General features: G+C 47.0%; 2 protein-coding genes across 12 annotated transcripts; one reads left to right on the plus strand and one right to left on the minus strand.

Annotated features, from left to right (window-relative positions):
- Positions 1–2,944: 2,944 nt before the first annotated feature.
- Positions 2,945–12,405, minus strand: wdr62 (WD repeat domain 62). 2 transcript variants are annotated; one of them, XM_058080312.1, is made up of 34 exons: positions 12,173–12,405; positions 11,332–11,423; positions 11,196–11,258; positions 11,056–11,113; positions 10,817–10,984; positions 10,606–10,743; positions 10,325–10,507; positions 10,084–10,235; positions 9,821–10,007; positions 9,209–9,340; positions 8,983–9,146; positions 8,807–8,898; positions 8,612–8,737; positions 8,470–8,540; positions 8,250–8,374; positions 7,275–7,350; positions 7,070–7,181; positions 6,294–6,357; positions 6,124–6,216; positions 5,954–6,048; positions 5,818–5,870; positions 5,548–5,721; positions 5,441–5,484; positions 5,222–5,367; positions 5,074–5,154; positions 4,892–5,003; positions 4,757–4,829; positions 4,623–4,686; positions 4,300–4,416; positions 3,956–4,151; positions 3,704–3,894; positions 3,552–3,626; positions 3,373–3,473; positions 2,945–3,143 (listed from the first exon to the last, which is right to left on the minus strand). In XM_058080312.1, the coding sequence occupies exons 1-34, from the start codon at positions 12,272–12,274 to the stop codon at positions 3,012–3,014; spliced, it is 3,852 nt and encodes a 1,283-aa protein (XP_057936295.1). In that variant the 5' UTR covers positions 12,275–12,405; the 3' UTR covers positions 2,945–3,011. The 2 variants fall into 2 exon arrangements, with proteins under 2 accessions (XP_057936295.1, XP_057936296.1); XM_058080313.1 differs by having other exon boundaries at positions 2,997–3,143; positions 5,074–5,151; positions 12,173–12,404.
- A 1,080-nt stretch (positions 12,406–13,485) lies between these two features.
- Positions 13,486–16,365, plus strand: LOC131134742 (coagulation factor VII). Of its 10 annotated transcripts, none has more exons than XM_058080316.1 (11): positions 13,486–13,550; positions 13,733–13,798; positions 13,866–14,038; positions 14,158–14,182; positions 14,255–14,368; positions 14,455–14,589; positions 14,653–14,924; positions 14,998–15,112; positions 15,508–15,704; positions 15,786–15,911; positions 16,037–16,365. In XM_058080316.1, the coding sequence occupies exons 2-11, from the start codon at positions 13,735–13,737 to the stop codon at positions 16,277–16,279; spliced, it is 1,464 nt and encodes a 487-aa protein (XP_057936299.1). In that variant the 5' UTR covers positions 13,486–13,550; positions 13,733–13,734; the 3' UTR covers positions 16,280–16,365. The 10 variants fall into 10 exon arrangements, 7 of the variants coding, with proteins under 7 accessions (XP_057936299.1, XP_057936298.1, XP_057936297.1 ...); XM_058080315.1 differs by having other exon boundaries at positions 13,524–13,648; XR_009131465.1 differs by having other exon boundaries at positions 13,526–13,798; positions 15,761–16,003; positions 16,065–16,212.
- Position 16,366: the final 1 nt, after the last annotated feature.

Raw genomic sequence — 16,366 nt, forward strand, 5'->3', positions numbered from 1 at the left:
CCGTAGCCCAAAATGAATCCTCTCTTCCACCTCATTTTGATTGGTAGTTGCTAATTGCTTGTTGTGTCCATGTCCCTCCGGTCAAAGGTCACTCCAGCATGTCAACACGTGTGTCCCACAGAGACTAATCAACCACGACATCCTCAGAGGAAGTCCACAGCGTCCCCTCGGACCACCGGACCCTCATTAGCAATCCCCTTTATGGCTGTCAATCAGATGATTTATGTAAGTGTCACAACACCAACAACATTTACCATTTAGGAATGGCTGTTTTATGTCAAATATTATGTGAAATATGTCCATCTTTGTGTCTTTCTTAAACGTTACACAAAAATAATTATTTTTACTTTTGTCTTAACGGACTTTCACTCAATAATTTACCTTTGGACCCATCGTGCCTGCCATCCAAGCAGGCTTCATCAGTTCATGCTCAAACACGAGGTAGGACTGTTCTAGTCTGAGGAGATTAAACCAAAAATGGTTTCACTCTTCTGTGATGCAAAACGACAGTTGTTAAAATACACCAGAGTGATACCTCTTCCCGGCAAAGACAGTCATTGGATCATGCACCATCCCCACAGACGAGTGGTGTCCTGCTCGGATGAGAGGTACACCTATCTAGTCTTAGCATGAATGGAGGTCTTCTAAGATAACAGCAGAGCATCTCAAGATCTTAAAAGGCACTACACTGATGATGGAGATGTCATGCAACAAGTCTCTTTCTTGATCAAGTCCACTGTACTCTGCAGAAGGAAGAGGTGTGACTGTCATGTCATGTCATACCACGCTGATATCGATAAAGTGTGTGCAGGTCTCACAGTATCTTAATGACTCTCGTTTTGCATCCAAAGACAAAGTTAAACCATTTTTTTTTGGGGGGGGGGGGGGTAGTTCCAAGTCGTTAAGATTCATTGGTGTGGGGCCCTCCTATTGAGGGATGGCATCAGATCCAAGTATGTATTTCAACCCTCACCCCCAAGTAAAATACATACAAACATGATGAGGGAGACTCCACACAAACAGTTGGGGGGGGGGGGTTTGCCTCTACCTGAGAGTATAAATATTTTGGGATGGTATCGGATCCAAGTATGTATTTTGACCCCCCCCCCCAGTAGAATATAAATATTAATAGATAAATAAATATTAATATATATAAATAGAGTATAAATATTTAGGGATGTATCGGATCCAAGTATGTATTTCAACCCCCCCAAAGTAGAATATAAATATTAATAGACAAATAAATATTAATATATATAAATAGAGTATAAATATTTAGGGATGGTATCGGATCCAAGTATGTATTTCAACCCCCCCAAAGTAGAATATAAATATTAATAGATAAATATTAATATATATATAAATAAAGTATAAATATTTTGGGATGGTATATCCAAGTATGTATTTCACCCCCAACCCCAAGTAGAATAAAAATATTAATAGATAAATAAATATTAATATATATGAATAGAGTATAAATAATTAGGGATGTATCAGATCCAAGTATGTATTTCAACCCCCCCCCCCAGTAGAATACATACATACATGATGAGGGAGACTCCACACAAACAGTTTGGGGGGGTGTTGCCTCTACCTGAGAGTATAAATATTTTGGAATGGTATCGGATCCAAGTATGTACTTCAACCCCCCCAAGTAGAATATAAATATTAATAGATAAATATTAATATATATAGAGTATAAATATTTAGGGATGTATCAGATCCAAGTATGTATTTCAACCCCCCCCCCAGAGTAGAATATAAATATTAATAGATAAATAAATATTAATATATATAAATAGAATATAAACATTTAAGGATGGTATCGGATCCAAGTATGTATTTCAACCCCCCCAAAGTAGAATATAAATATTAATAGATAAATAAATATTAATATATATAAATAGAGTATAAATATTTAGGGATGGTATCGGATCCAAGTATGTATTTCACCCCTCCCCCAAGTAGAATATAAATATTAATAGATGAACATTAATATATATATATAGATAGAGTATAAATATTTAGGGACGGTATCAGATCCAAGTATGTATTCTACTTGGGGGGGGGGGGGGGGGGGTTGGATCTGAGTATGGAAGTATGTACTTCAACCCCCCCCAAGTAGAATACATACTTGGATCCAATACTAGCAATATCGTCAATACCCTAAATATTCATACTCTAAAAGGTAGAGGCAACACCCCCCCCAACTGTTTGCGTGGAGCCCCCCTCATCAGTATGCACTTAGTGAATACTGAGGGCCCACACCACTGAATCTTAACGACTGTCGTTTTGCATCCAAAACATGTGGGACTATTCTTGATTGGGGGGGTTGCCTCATCCTGCACCATCCCCTCAGACAAGAGCTGTCCTATCTAGTCTTTGAGCAAGAACTGATGAAGCCGGCTCAGATGAGAGACGACAAGCTTGCTTACTCGAGACAAAGGTGAAGTCAAAGCATCTATGCTTCAGGGCAAGTGTGACATGAAATGTCAGATGATTGACAGTCATCAGGAACTACGACAAAGCGCATTGTGATGTCACCGTAGGAAGCAGAGTGGAGAGAGAGAACACAGACTACGGTTTCATCACATCAACCACCAGAACCCCGAAGAAATGGACTGCTCGACCCAGTGAGCTTACGTTGAACCACAAACCATAAAATGGTGTCAAACTGCCGCACACGTCCAAAACCAGTTCAAGGCCACAGAGGTTATCTTTGCAATGAACGAGCAGGCTGCGGTTGAAAGCCGTGTAACCAAGGCTACATCCTTCATGATACTCAAGTTGATAAAATGCTTTGAGCGTCCTCCAGATGATAAAAGCTCCGCCGCCTGGGACTCATTACTGACACAATGATGCCATCATCCCACAGGTGATTAAGTGCTACACCTTCAGGGAGGCTCTGCTGTTGTTGCAGTGAAATAATGGCCCATTAGAAGAACTTGAAATATCTGAAAATTTTATTTTACACTTTAAACATAAAAAAAACAAGTCAGCATTCGGTTCCATCATCTTCCAGATTGCCACAGAGTGCGCCGTTGCCTCGCGTGCATCAACGCCTTGAGTTCCGACTCAACCAGCTCAAACGCTTCCCATAAGATGGCCTCCATCTGCTCGCCGCCACACGTCGTCGCAGCAAGCTGAGAGAACGAGTGAACAACTCTAATCTGCCATTCAGCCTTGTTAGCTCAATTTCTCACCATGACGAACTGGATGCTCTATATTCTATGTCATCTGCATAAAATAGCTTAGTTTTGTGTTATAAATGTATTTTAATAATATGCCAAAGGCTTACAAAAAACAATGCCCCCCCAGAAATGGCCCCCAGAGCTACACTTTGGACACCTTTGTTCTTGGCCAATGACTTACGTGATTGAACATGTCCATGGCTTGTCTCGTCGTCCGTCTCAGCTCATCAGCGACCTGCTCGCACTGCGACAAGCTCACACGCTCCACACCATATGCAGGGCCTGCAGACAAAAAAGGTGGCAAAGTCGGTCACAAGGTGGTGCTGAAAGTGTGACAGCTATGGACGAACCGGAAGTTACCTGTCTGAGAGGGGGCGGGACTTTCTGATGGAGCCGAGGCGACAGAACACGACTCGGCTGTCGGCATGCGTGGTGCTGAAAGTAACCGTTTCAAATCATTGTCAACTGACGACATGAACCAACTCACCAAGCAGCGTCCCCCCCCTTCCCACCTTCTCCTACAACTTCTTCCTGTGTCTCCTCATCTGAAGACACTTTGGTGGTGATGTCACTCAGGCTGGAACCGAGGATGTGATTGGTCAGAGTGTCGTCCATGCTACTGAGTGGTGACATCACCACCTCAGAGGGTATGGCCATCAGCTGAGGGTTTCCAGCAGGTGTCTGGGACAACACTGACGTCTCGCTGAAGACACAAAGCTTGTTTAAAAGGAGTAAAAAAAACACTAAATTATCTTAGCGGATACCTGCTGCTCTGGTCCATATGCGGATCATGTCTGATGGTCTGGAGGTCACAAGTCAAGACTTGCTCCTTGTCCTCCTCTCGGGCCGGACCGACGGGTGGGTCCTGACTGGCCTTGGCTCTGGAGCTGGCCGTGGTTCCCAGGTAGCCGAGGTGTGGCAATCCCTGCTGGACAGTGTCCAGTGTCCTGGAGGTGGCATCTGAAAAGGAGAAAATGACTGACGTGACTCCTTAAGGTCAACGGTGAATCATGTGACAGCCGGCCGACATGTGAAATGACCCAAACACCTGACACCAGTGTGACTTCGCAACTGACACCAACCCACACACAACCACAACCACACCCACACTGACTGCATTGGAAGACCACCACAGTGCGTCGTCTGCGTGGTGGCTGATGGCGATGCAAACGGGAGATCATGGAGGAGGAGCGTCTCCGTCGGATGATGGATCTGTTAGATGTCACTGTTGTATCACACACATGTACACACACACACACACACACACACACACGTAGCTGCATGTCAGAAAGTTGTGTCAGTGGTGTTCAACCAGGAAGCTCTCCGGTGCAGGGACATCATCATCAAAGCTCCAGCTCCACTAAACTAACATCTCTTCATCCACTCTAGGATCAAAACATCTAACTCTTTGGTCTTAATAACATGACTCACCGCTGTTTCCTTCTTTCGCTGTCAGATCAGACGTCGCAGCGGCGCAGAGCGACTCGGAATTCACCTGACAACAAACACAACCAACAGTCAGGCTTCGACCTTTTGTGTTTGCCAACTTGTGAGAGTGATTGTACCGTTGTGTTGCCGACGTCCTCTGATATCATGCTCGGAATGGTGACGGTGGTTGCGGCTTTGCTCGGCACCCCCCTTTAAAAGAATGGCAGATGACATCAAAGAAGGTTGCATCAGGCTGAAGCGTCCATGCGTACCCGAGGCGGTGCTGAAAGCGGGACAGGAAGCGTGTGGAGATGCTGAGGCGCGGGTTCAAAAAGAATCTGTCCTCAGCCGGCTTCATGGCGCGCAGATCAGTGTCAAACTTTTCTGAAAAGGTCAAATGTAACAGAGGTCGGGATACAGAGGCCCCCCCAGTGATGACTGAGCGGGTCCATACCTTCAGTTGGAGCAGAACTTTGGTCCTCGTCCTCGTCCTCATCCGGGCCTGAACTGGCCTGACTCAGAGAGTCCATGTCTGCTGAGAGACAAAGGTATCTCTAACACTGATAACTGCACGAGTCACTGCACCATTGCGGGACACTGACCGGTGTCGTGCTGCGGCTCAAAACTGCCTCCTGACCCCTCAAAGCAGGCAGAGTCCGGGCTCAGCTGACTGGTCCAACCTGGCTCCACCCCTTCTTCTCCGCTCTTTGACAAGCTCAAAGAAGACACATGCTGGACATCAAAATCCCTGAAGGTAAAGAGCATGTCGCTGAAGATCACATGACAGGCTGACCCCACCCACACCTGGTCACACCACTCACCTGTCAGTGGTGGACGAGGAGCAGGTCCAGTCACCACCTGCAATCTGCACATCACCGTCAGTCACACGACCCGTTAAGGTTTGATCATCTCTCCATCTCACTCTCACCTCAGCCTCCTCTTCCACCTCCTCTTCCACCTCCCCTTCCTCCTGCGGGCTCCTGCTGGGACTGGTAGAGAAGTTCAAGCAGATGGTCGAAGGGTCCATTCCTTCCAGCCAGCGATTCCGCACTTGATGTTCTGGATGTGGTTGGGCTTGGAGGCAGCCAGCAGTCTGACCTTGCTGATGGGTCACACACACACACACACACACACACACCACAAAACACACTCTGAGCACAAACTTCACCCCACCGAGAACCACTCATCGCTAACGGACCAGTTTTCGGAACCACAAGGGCAGCTTGCCGTTGGATTGCAGTGGCGGAGGTCCTGGAATGACAAGACAAGTCACGCCAACAAATCCAGCGATCCCCAATAACGTAAATAATATAAAACCTAATCTGTGACGTCACCTTCGGGGCTGCGTCTGGCTGGTGTCTGGAGCTTTGCCCGCTCCTCCTCTACGTGAGCTAGCAAGCAGGACGGTGTAGTGATGAAGGTTTCCCTCCTGTAACAAATCTCTGTCAGACAGCAGCCGACCGAGGCAGCATGACACGCCACTCATCCTCATGACGCTCATCACCTGATGCTGCTGGGGGCCTTTGTCGCCAACGGGGCCCGTCTGCTTCTCATGGTGCTGGTCATGTGGGAGTCTAGCCGCCACACAAACACGCAACTACACGCACAAACGTCATATCGGTAAGACCGCATGGAAGGTTCAGGTTACCATGGACACGGCGGAGCGCGGATTACCTGTCCCTGGCCACGGTGATGAGGTGTCTGCAGTCTTGACTGAATTTCATACACGTCACAACCTCTGAGGACGAAACATAACAGTGACCACGCGGGCACGGCAAAGACAAAACATGCGTTTCCCAAATATTCCGTTACAATAACGGCTGTTATTCTATAACGACCAGTGTAACGACCAGTGTGAATTACAGAGAGGTAGGATTCAATATTAATAAGTGGAATAATTTCATAATTATGGCTGTTTATAATCTTCTAAGTATGGTTTTTAACATTATTAGAGCACTCAAGACATGCAGTAACATCCCTATAGTCATCTTTACATTTGTATTACCCAGTGTAGTAGACCAGAAAAAATAAAATACATTAGATAATTAATAAGCTAACAGACTTAGCGGTTATTGCTGTTTTTTTTTCCCTGGACAGTGTACTTATTGGACAATTTCAGACTAACATAACGGCACATATAACTCTTAACAAGCAGTGGGTCCTATTGTGGGCCACCCGGCCACAATTTAAGACTAAGAAGCGGTTCTCTCGTGTTTGTGACAGAAAAACACACATAAAATGAAGCGACAGAAAAACAGTGTGAATTTCTAAACATTTGTTTTGCTTTTTATTTTTCTTATTCACTTTGTGTTTCCCAAAATTAAATGTACGTGTGTCATGGCCAATCATATACCTCCACAAATAGATTGCAGTGCTGTGGAAAACACTGCACATTAATCAAACAGATCTCCCCTTCAATCTCGTCCTAAAGGTGAGTTGGATTTACTCACCTGAATGTCCAAACAAGGTGGCAACGCACTCTCCTGACTTGTAGTCCAAGATGGAGATGTTTTTGTCAGAGGAGCTGGTGGCGAGGAATGAGCCTGATGGATCCAAGTGGAGCTGCAGCAGGAGAATGTCAGCCAATCAGTTAAGCAAGCGTGATCAGCTGATGCCATGAAATCTTGGCTCAAATTGCCACGGTGAAACTTTCACCTTCAGCAAAGCTCCTTCGTCACTCGTTGATCCTTTCAGACATTTCTTTAGCTTTCCTGTCTCCACGTTGTACACCCTGAACACACACACACACACACACATTAATTCAATTCAACCTCTTACAGGTGCCAGTACCTTATATCTTCACATACGAACATTAACAATGTCCCTGATGTGTTAACATTGTGGCATTTTGCTGCCCCCAGTGGCTGAAAGAAAATACAACGTTAAAACTCCCTTCTCTCGTTTTAGAGGCGTTCTACAGGACCCCACACAACTTCTAACCGCTGCAACACATTTTCGTGGTTGGATATGTACCTCAGTTTTAAAGTCACTGTCGGGTTCACAGCGGAGACAAATGTTTTTGTGCCATCTCAAATTGAAATCCTATTGGGGGAAACTTCATATATCTGTACTGTACCGACCTGACCTCTAAGCTGAAGCCAGCGAAATGCAAAAAGCAGTGAAGATTACAAAGCGTATTCACAACTCAGACCGAATGGCGAGTATGAGAAATTCATGCAGGTCAGGTACATTATGGAGAAAACAAGGAGTGTCAAAAATATCTTCCATATGCAATTGGAATTTCATGGCAAGCACAGGCATTAACAGTTTGTTGAAGCCTTAGTAGCAATGTGTGCAGAGGCTGACATCCTGTTAGAAAGGTTAGCCAGTTTAGTACCAATAAATGTGCTTTACAATTTGAGACAAGTATATTTAATTATATGGGTTAAGCTTTGTTGCTTTTTATACAAGACTCAGCCGAATTTAATTTTATATGGTTTTATATCATCATATCGGGATACATCCTACAAATATTGTGATATATAAGGTCCATATCACCCAACCATATTTTTTTTTATTATTGTTAGAAAATGCTGAGGGCCAGAAAAGAAAAACTCTGCACTTTGGACACCCCTGTTTCTTTAAGGAAGGCGCAAGGATGCAGCCAGTGCAACAGTAGTTTGACCTCACCGGACATTTCTGTCCTGACAGGCAATAGCGACGTGTGTCCTTGAAGAGTCCAAGTCCATGTCGTGCAGTGCTACCTTTTCCACCACGTGATGTGCCCTGCAGAAGGAGACGTCCTCCTCTGCCATCTGAACACAAATATACACATACGTACACTGATGACCATTCTACAAACCCTTGTCATACGGGACCACCGGGGGTCATAGTGGCAATGAAGTCAGACCCGCTCAGCTGTCTGGAAGTAGATGCTCTTATCGGCTCCACAGCTCACCATCCGCACCTCTGGACTTTCACCTAAGAACATGGCCGCAGTGAAAAGTCTCCATGTATTCTTGTTCCTTCAAGCGTGTGTCAGAGAAAGTTACCTGCAAACTTGAGGGCGATGATGGAGGCGGAGTGATCGTTGAGCGTCTGTACCAGACTGTAGTCCTTCTCCACGTCAAAGACGTGAATGAGTCGGTCTCTGCTGGCGGTCGCGAGCAGCTTCACACCTGACACACAAATGTTCAGATGAGCACGTCACCGCTACAAAGAAAGGTCTGTATTTGGTGACATTGGACCTGCGGAAGTGGGAGAGAACTCCAGAGACAAGACCTCAGAGTCGTGCGCCTCAATCTTGACCAGCTCATCCAGAAACTCCAAATCAAAGATCCTGAATTGAGAGCAGTTTGTGAGAACCTCCTGTCCTTTTTAGTCCGTTTGCTTACAGAGCCAGGGACACATCACATGACCTCACCGTAGGTTTCCACCGCGGTCTCCAGTCGCCAGGTGTCGTCCATCGGGACTGATCCCTAGGACTCTGATCCCAGGCTTTCCATCAGCACCTGCTGCCTCCGACTTGTCCCCATCCCCCTGGAGGTGCTGCGCGCCGCCCCCCACATGTAAAATCCTCAGCAGGTCCTGAAGGAACAAAAAAAGCGTCGCTAACATCCCAACAAAAAAAACTAAAACGTGTGCATTACTTTGCTGTAGAGGTTGTTGTGTCGGGGGGCGGAGTCAGCATGCCACAGCCTGATGGTGTTGTCGGATGAGCAGGTGAGGAAGGACGAAGGAGGCAGACAAGCCAGAGAGGGATCTGGCAGCTGTGGATACACCTGAGGACGAGACGGTTTCATGTCACACCATCGCTACAAAAAGATTGCTTGCACATTGACTTGTGTTTCGTAGAAACTGTCCCAACAACAAACTCTCATCCTCCATCTTTGATAAATTATGTGATGTTAATGTTTACGTTTTACTGTGCATGCCCCATTGACCATTCTGTTTGATTATAGCGGTGCATGTAGACCAGAGACTGGAATCTTACCTTCCATGTAAACCATTGTTTTTGGAAAAGTAATTCAGAAAGATTCCATTCGGACAGCCAAAAAAACTCATGTAACCATGGCTACTGGCGGGTCTAGAACCAATTAACCTTTACAATCGATGTGCCTCCTTTGGGTCTCAATATTTATGTCTACAAAAGTGGTTGTCACCGCCCCAAGGATGTACTTCACTAATATTAAAAACACGGTAGACCGCAAAACAGATGAGAACATAAGCGTGAGCGACTGTTGAGAAAAGTCAAGTCCTACCTGGAGGTCCCAAACACAGCTGCTGTGATACAGAGCGGAGTACAGTTTCTTCACGTTCCTCACGTCTGCAACATCCCAAACATAAACGCTGTGGTCACTGTACACGCAGCTCAGGTGTCCGGACGTGGCGTCATACGTCAGAGCCACGGTGTCAGGATAGTGGGCTGCAGGTTTGGAACTTGAAGGGCTGCCACAGGATGGAACCACAAAGTCAAGTCACTGTTATCACCATGGTCGGCGACATGACACCACTATACCAATACCTGGGCTGCATAAGCTCCACCCCCTGGCGGTGAGGTCGAGGGAGGGTAGTGATGTAGTGGAGGTTTGAAGATGAGAACGCTCGGATTATACCACCGGAACAACCACAGAAAATCAAGTCCTCGGTCAGCACCAGGCAGCTTGCCGACGTCGTCTGTCAACACCCACATCACTGATGAGTGGAGCGCAAAGCAGCACCTATACGCTACGCAGCGCACAACACAGTGAGCGAATCCCCCTTACCTCGAGGTCAACCCAGGCTTCAAGCTGCCGGCTGGCATTGAAATGACAAAGCAAGGCAGAGCTGGTGATGCAATAGGTGTTGGATGCCATGCGGCCACGCCCACACGCCACTCCACTGAAGACACACTTGTTATGGTCGCCCAGCAACCCTGACCGACCAATAAGGGGAACTGTGCTGTTGACCTACAAAGCAAATAACATCCGCCACAAGACGGGGGGGGGGGGGGGGGGGGGGCTGTGATTGATCAGATCGTGCATGAGATACAGTTGGCTGACGTTACCTGCTGCTCCTTGGAGGCGTTCAAGTACCAAAATTTGACATGTCTGTGGCCAGCGGTGACAAAGTAGCTGTTATCCTGGGAGAAAGAGATGGCCGACACTCTGCTGGACACTTTATTAGAGGCAATGATTGACCCCTTCTGCACAAGGACACACACACAACTACAATCAGTGATCAATAAAAAGTGATGACATATACGTATGTGTACTTACCCGCCAGTCCCACACACACACATTCATGTCATGCTGGTATCCCACGGAGACGATGTAACAGCTGCTGGTGGAAAAGGCCACACAGGAAACTCCATATTTATGATTCTGAACTTCAGCAACTTGACCTCCGCCGACCTCCCACACACGCACGCAGGGCATGTGACCGCTCTGAAACACATCAACACACCAACAGAGGTGATGCTGTTAGCATCATGTTGCTGTTAGCATCATGGTGGTACCTCGCCAGTGACCAGATGTTTGCCATCGTGAGAAAACGCCAGCGCACTGAAAGGCTTTCTGAAACAAAACGTCTTCCAGCTGATTATTGCAAAATATTGATCAGTCGCACATCCAAGACAAACAGTAAGCAATGACAAACCTGGACGTGTTGATAATGTGACTTTGTTTGTTGGTCTGCGGGTGGAGCAACACGACCACACACCTGACGCACAGAGAGTTGTCATTAAGACTGGTCTTCCGACAAGGACAAGTCGTTGTTAGCGAACAGAGCTTACCCTGCGGGATAGGCAACCAGCCCAGAGTTTGGGTCAGAGGTCAAGCCACTGCTGCTGACTGTGCTGATCCCAAGAACTTTCTCAAGGCGCACCTGGGAAAAAAACATTATTGGTACATAAATTACCTAAAAATGTTGTTTCGACCCAAGCAGTTTGGTTTGTAAATAGAAAACTTGCTCCAAACTAGTTAAGCAGACTTCCCCAATTGCAGTGCATTACAAAAAGGAAAGCCACCAACTTGTGAGTAAAACCTGACAATGCAAAAATGCTCACAAAGGGCAGCACACCACCATCATCAAGAATAAAAATGGTATCCTTGAACTGAACATGTGAAAGTATCTGCTCCTTAATAAAGGACAGTGATAACTCACATTTCACTTTATTACTTGGGTTTAATTTTGTATGTCATCTTTTTATTGCTGTATTTTATATGCAATTCGTGTGTTGTGTACAGCTTGAGTGACTTGTTAATGTGGACCTCCTGCAGTCAAACAGATAAGCAGGCAGACAGATAAATATGCAGTTAGATAGGCTAGTCACAAGCGTCTCAAATTAGTAGTATGATGATGGCGTTCCTAAAATGATGGCGTTCAGGGCGGTCATGTGAGTCAAACAGGGGTCGTGACGTCAGAAATCAGGACATGGTGTTTAGTTATTTCAGCTACTTTACAACTCCGACCTCAAAAGTTTTCGAAGTGTACTTAAATAGTTACCCAGAAAAGCATCAACGGAGCTAAATTATGTACACATTTGAATAGTTGTGTTAGTCTGAGGCTAGCTGCTTCAACTGCTAACGGTAACAAGGATAGCAGCTAGCAGTGTTAGCATCGCGCTAACCCACCCGGTTTCCGGTGGTCCTGTGCCGACCCTGTCGGCTCTTCCTCCGGGCCGCTTGCTTCCTCTTTGCCGCGTAGAGCGCACCGGAGTCCGCGCGCTCTGCCATGACAGAGCCTTCACACTGACTTTTGGGAAGTCACTAGGCCATAAAGTGAGTTATCAGGGCGGGGCTGCCTCACAGCTGAGACCTTGTAAGAAAACGGAAATCGGACACTGAATTAATGCAGCATGGATGGCGGGACGCGTGTTCAAATGGAGCCACGCCTACAGTGCCAAACATACGCCAATCCCTCCTTACACAACTAACCAATGACAAGCCACCAATTGCCTGAACGGCCAATGAAATGCGGGGACAAGAGCCCGCCCTTTCCACGATCTGTCAATAGATTGAGACGAAATGATGAACAAATACTTAATCACTTAGAATGCTGAATTGTAGTAAATAAAAAATAAAACTACTGTATTTGTTTATTTTAAGAATTCAACATTCAAACACCGAATGCACAGATAATTATTGGTCTCAATCATTCATTCATTTTGTACACTTGTCCTCACGAGGGTCGCGGGGGTGCTGGAGCCTATCCCACCTGTCTTCGGGCGAGAGGCTGGGTACACTCTGGACTGGTGGCCAGCCGATCACAGGGCACATATAGACAAATAATTTGTCTAATAATAATAAAGACAGATAATTTGGAGTCGCCAATTAACCTAGCATGTCTTTGGAATGTGGGAGGAAACCGGAGTCCTCGGAAAAAACCCACGGTGGACTTGAACTCCGGTTTCCTAGGTGTGAGGCCTGCGTGCTAACCACTCGTCCGCCTTGCAGCCTGGTCTCAATCAAATATCGACAAATACATATCTGTATGTGTGGAAGGGAGGTTTTGTCTTTTCTTGCGGATACTGTTCTATCATTTAGTCCAGGAAATGTCCAAAATGCAGCCTGGGGGCCATTTGCAGCCTGCGGCTCGTTTTTCATAGGTCCGCAGCACGCTTTGGAAGAAAATGAAACCAAAATTGGAACTAAATCAGCAAAAAGGAACAACATAAAGTGTTGATACTAATGATAAATAATAACACAAAAATAAGAACATAATCACGGTTTTTCCAACTTTTTGGGACCTTAATTCTGTCTTTCCTTTTTTTATTGTGTGCTTTTAGTCATCTGTAGTTAAGCTCCATTGTTCATCAAATTGACTGGAATACTATTAATGATATTTATTTATTTTTAATTTCATTCATGGCTTGCTGCAACATGGGTGAACTGAGAGACTGTTATTGATGAACACCGTGATGTCGTAACAGTGTTTGAACTGTGGTTAACCATCAACGGGTCCTCCATTTTAACTCCTAACAAACGTCAATCATCATTGTTGAAGTATCAGGTAGGACATTTATTCACGCTGGCTTGCAAAGCTCAGCCTGGAGAAGGGGTCGCTGCCTAAAAGCGTCAAACTAAACTCCGATACAGGACGAAGTGATAGTAGGCCCAGTTTTTAAAGTGAACTCTTTGCTACAACGGACTTATCAGTTGAAGTCGAGTCTCCTTTCTACACGTTTTCCGTAGACATGCTGCCGTCCATCGCCGTGGTAACCACGCTGATCCTCAGCTCTGCCTTAGCAGAGAGCACAGGTGAGGCCCGGGGCGGGCGCGCCAGCAGGCCACCCGTTAAAGCTAACACTTGTTGCCATTCTGACAGTGTTCCTGCAGCGCAGCACAGCAGGGCAGATCTTGCACCCGTCCACCAGGAGGCGACGAGGCAACTCCAACTTGCTGGAGGAGCTCTTTCCTGGAGACCTGGAGAGGGAATGCTACGAGGAAAACTGCTCACAGGAGGAAGCGGCTGAGATCTTCCAGTCTCAAGAGAAGACGGTGGGATGGGATGTAATGTGCTGCTATAGCAACATAGCGATGGAGGCCATGTCCTCCTCGCAATAATGATGACAGTCACATGGTCTGTCTGACCTCTGGACTTGTATCTGGTCCCACAGCTGGAGTTCTGGTTCCGATACACAAGTGAGTGAAAGACCACCTGCTGAAATTGAAATGGTTGCATGACAGATGTCCTCTGTCTGTGTCCTGTCCTAGACCTGAATCCGTGTAGGACAAACCCTTGTCTCAATGGCGGCATGTGCACTATGGAGCGAGGGCACTTCCTGTGTCTGTGTCCTCCTCGCTTCCACGGAGAGACCTGCCACTTGGGTAACCACGGCAGCTGCTGTCATCAGCTGCAGGCCTCCTTCCGCTAACGTCAGTGTTTGTGTTTGTGTGTGTGTGTGTGTGTATAGAGGTGTTGCTGTGTCGCTATAGAAATGGAGGCTGCCTGCAGTACTGCACAGACCTGCCTGGGGGCGCTGGTGTTCAGTGTGGCTGCGCTGACGGCTTCCAACTGGACTCAGATGGCCGCAGGTGCTCTAAGACAGGTACCTTCTACTAAACCACTTCCTGTGGTACATACACACACGCTGATGTGTGTGTTATTTCAGTTCCGTTTCCCTGCGGGCACCAGCAGGTGATGCTGCAGTGGGGTCGCGCCCTTTTGGATCGCTCCGATCTGGTCAACGTCACAGTGGGTACGAACGTCACGTGGGATGACAACAACACCCACAGCTGGTTGAATTGGACGCACGACGCAGAGGAGATGGCAGTAAACGCGTCTCAGCTGCAGGAAGTGGGCGGGGCGAGCGGGATGACTGAGGACCTGAGTCCTCGCATCGTGGGAGGAGCCTTAGAGAAGCCTGGAGGGAGTCCTTGGCAGGTGTGGAAACATTTGGAATGAAATAGGTTTTACATTTGGACGGCACGTGACCAGATCCTTGTGATGTGTTCAGGTACTGATCCGAAGGGCCGATGGTTACGGCTTCTGTGGAGGAACGCTGGTGTCGGACCGCTGGGTGCTGTCTGCTGCTCACTGCTTCCAGCAGAGGGCGCACCATATTACCATAGGTCACATGACACTCTCACCTGTCTCCTCACAACGTTAGCCTGCTAATTTTAGCATCAGAGTCCATTAGTAGTGCGGAATGCGTGCTAGTCAGAGATTAGCACGCATTTTATTTTGTCTGCGTGTTAGCCGGCTATGTCAGCCACAGGTTAGATTTATTAGTTAGCTTTACTTTGGCTATGTTAGCCACAGGTTAGCTTTGATTTAGCAACTTTGCCACAAGTTAGCTTTATTTTGGCTACTTTTGCTGCATGTTAGCGGGTAGCTTTATTTTTGAAAACATTAGCCAAAGGCTAGCTTTATTGGCTACATGTTAGCCGTTCGTGTTACGACAACAAACAAAGCAGAAACGTTATTTACATGGTGCACATCTGCCACATGTTTGTTGTGCGTGCAGGTGACTATGACAAGCAGCGTCGCGATCCAGGTGAGCAGATGATTAAGGTCCAGCAGGTGCTGATTCATCCTCACTTCCACTCGTTCACGCTGGACAGCGACATCGCTCTGCTATACCTGGATCGGGCCATCGTAAGAGGACCCACCGCCATCCCTGCATGCCTGCCCGACCCCCACTTGTCTACATACCTTCTCCAGGTCTGAGGACGTCAAATGGACTCATTTGGACTCAACTTTGAACCTAAAAAAAACAGTATGGGGATGTGTGTGTGTGTTCAGGAGGACAATCGGGGTGTGGTGACGGGGTGGGGAACCACAAAGTATCTGGGCAGGTCTTCACGGTTCCTCAGGAAGGTGGCGCTCCCGGTGGTCAGCCACCACTCCTGCAGCCTGTCTAGTGAGCAGGTGATAGCAGAGCGTTAGCATCATGCAAGCATGACGTTAGCAGAGTGTTGTCAGTTTGCTGGTGAGCAAAAGCAGAAGAGTGTTTCAAAAAGGTGAAGAGGATCCATGTTGCGTGCCCCCTGCAGGTGATCACAGACAACATGTTCTGTGCAGGATACCTGAAGGCCATCAGTGACGCCTGCAGCGGCGACAGCGGTGGTCCCTTTGTGGTCAACTACAGGGGGACGTGGTTTCTGACCGGCATCATCAGCTGGGGTGAGGAGTGCGCCGCCAACGGCAAATATGGCGTCTACACCCGCTTGGGGAACTTCCTGACCTGGATCAGAGCCACCATGAGCAGAGTGGACTTGAACGCCACGCAGAGCTGAAGACGCTTTTGTTTTTGTGATGATGATAATGAATGAGGACAGACAATAAAGCATGTGTGAAGAAGTGTATTTGATACGTACACCTCC

The sequence above is a fragment of the Doryrhamphus excisus genome, chromosome 8 (assembly GCF_030265055.1).
Source record: "Doryrhamphus excisus isolate RoL2022-K1 chromosome 8, RoL_Dexc_1.0, whole genome shotgun sequence".
Classification (NCBI taxonomy): Eukaryota; Metazoa; Chordata; class Actinopteri; order Syngnathiformes; family Syngnathidae; genus Doryrhamphus; species Doryrhamphus excisus.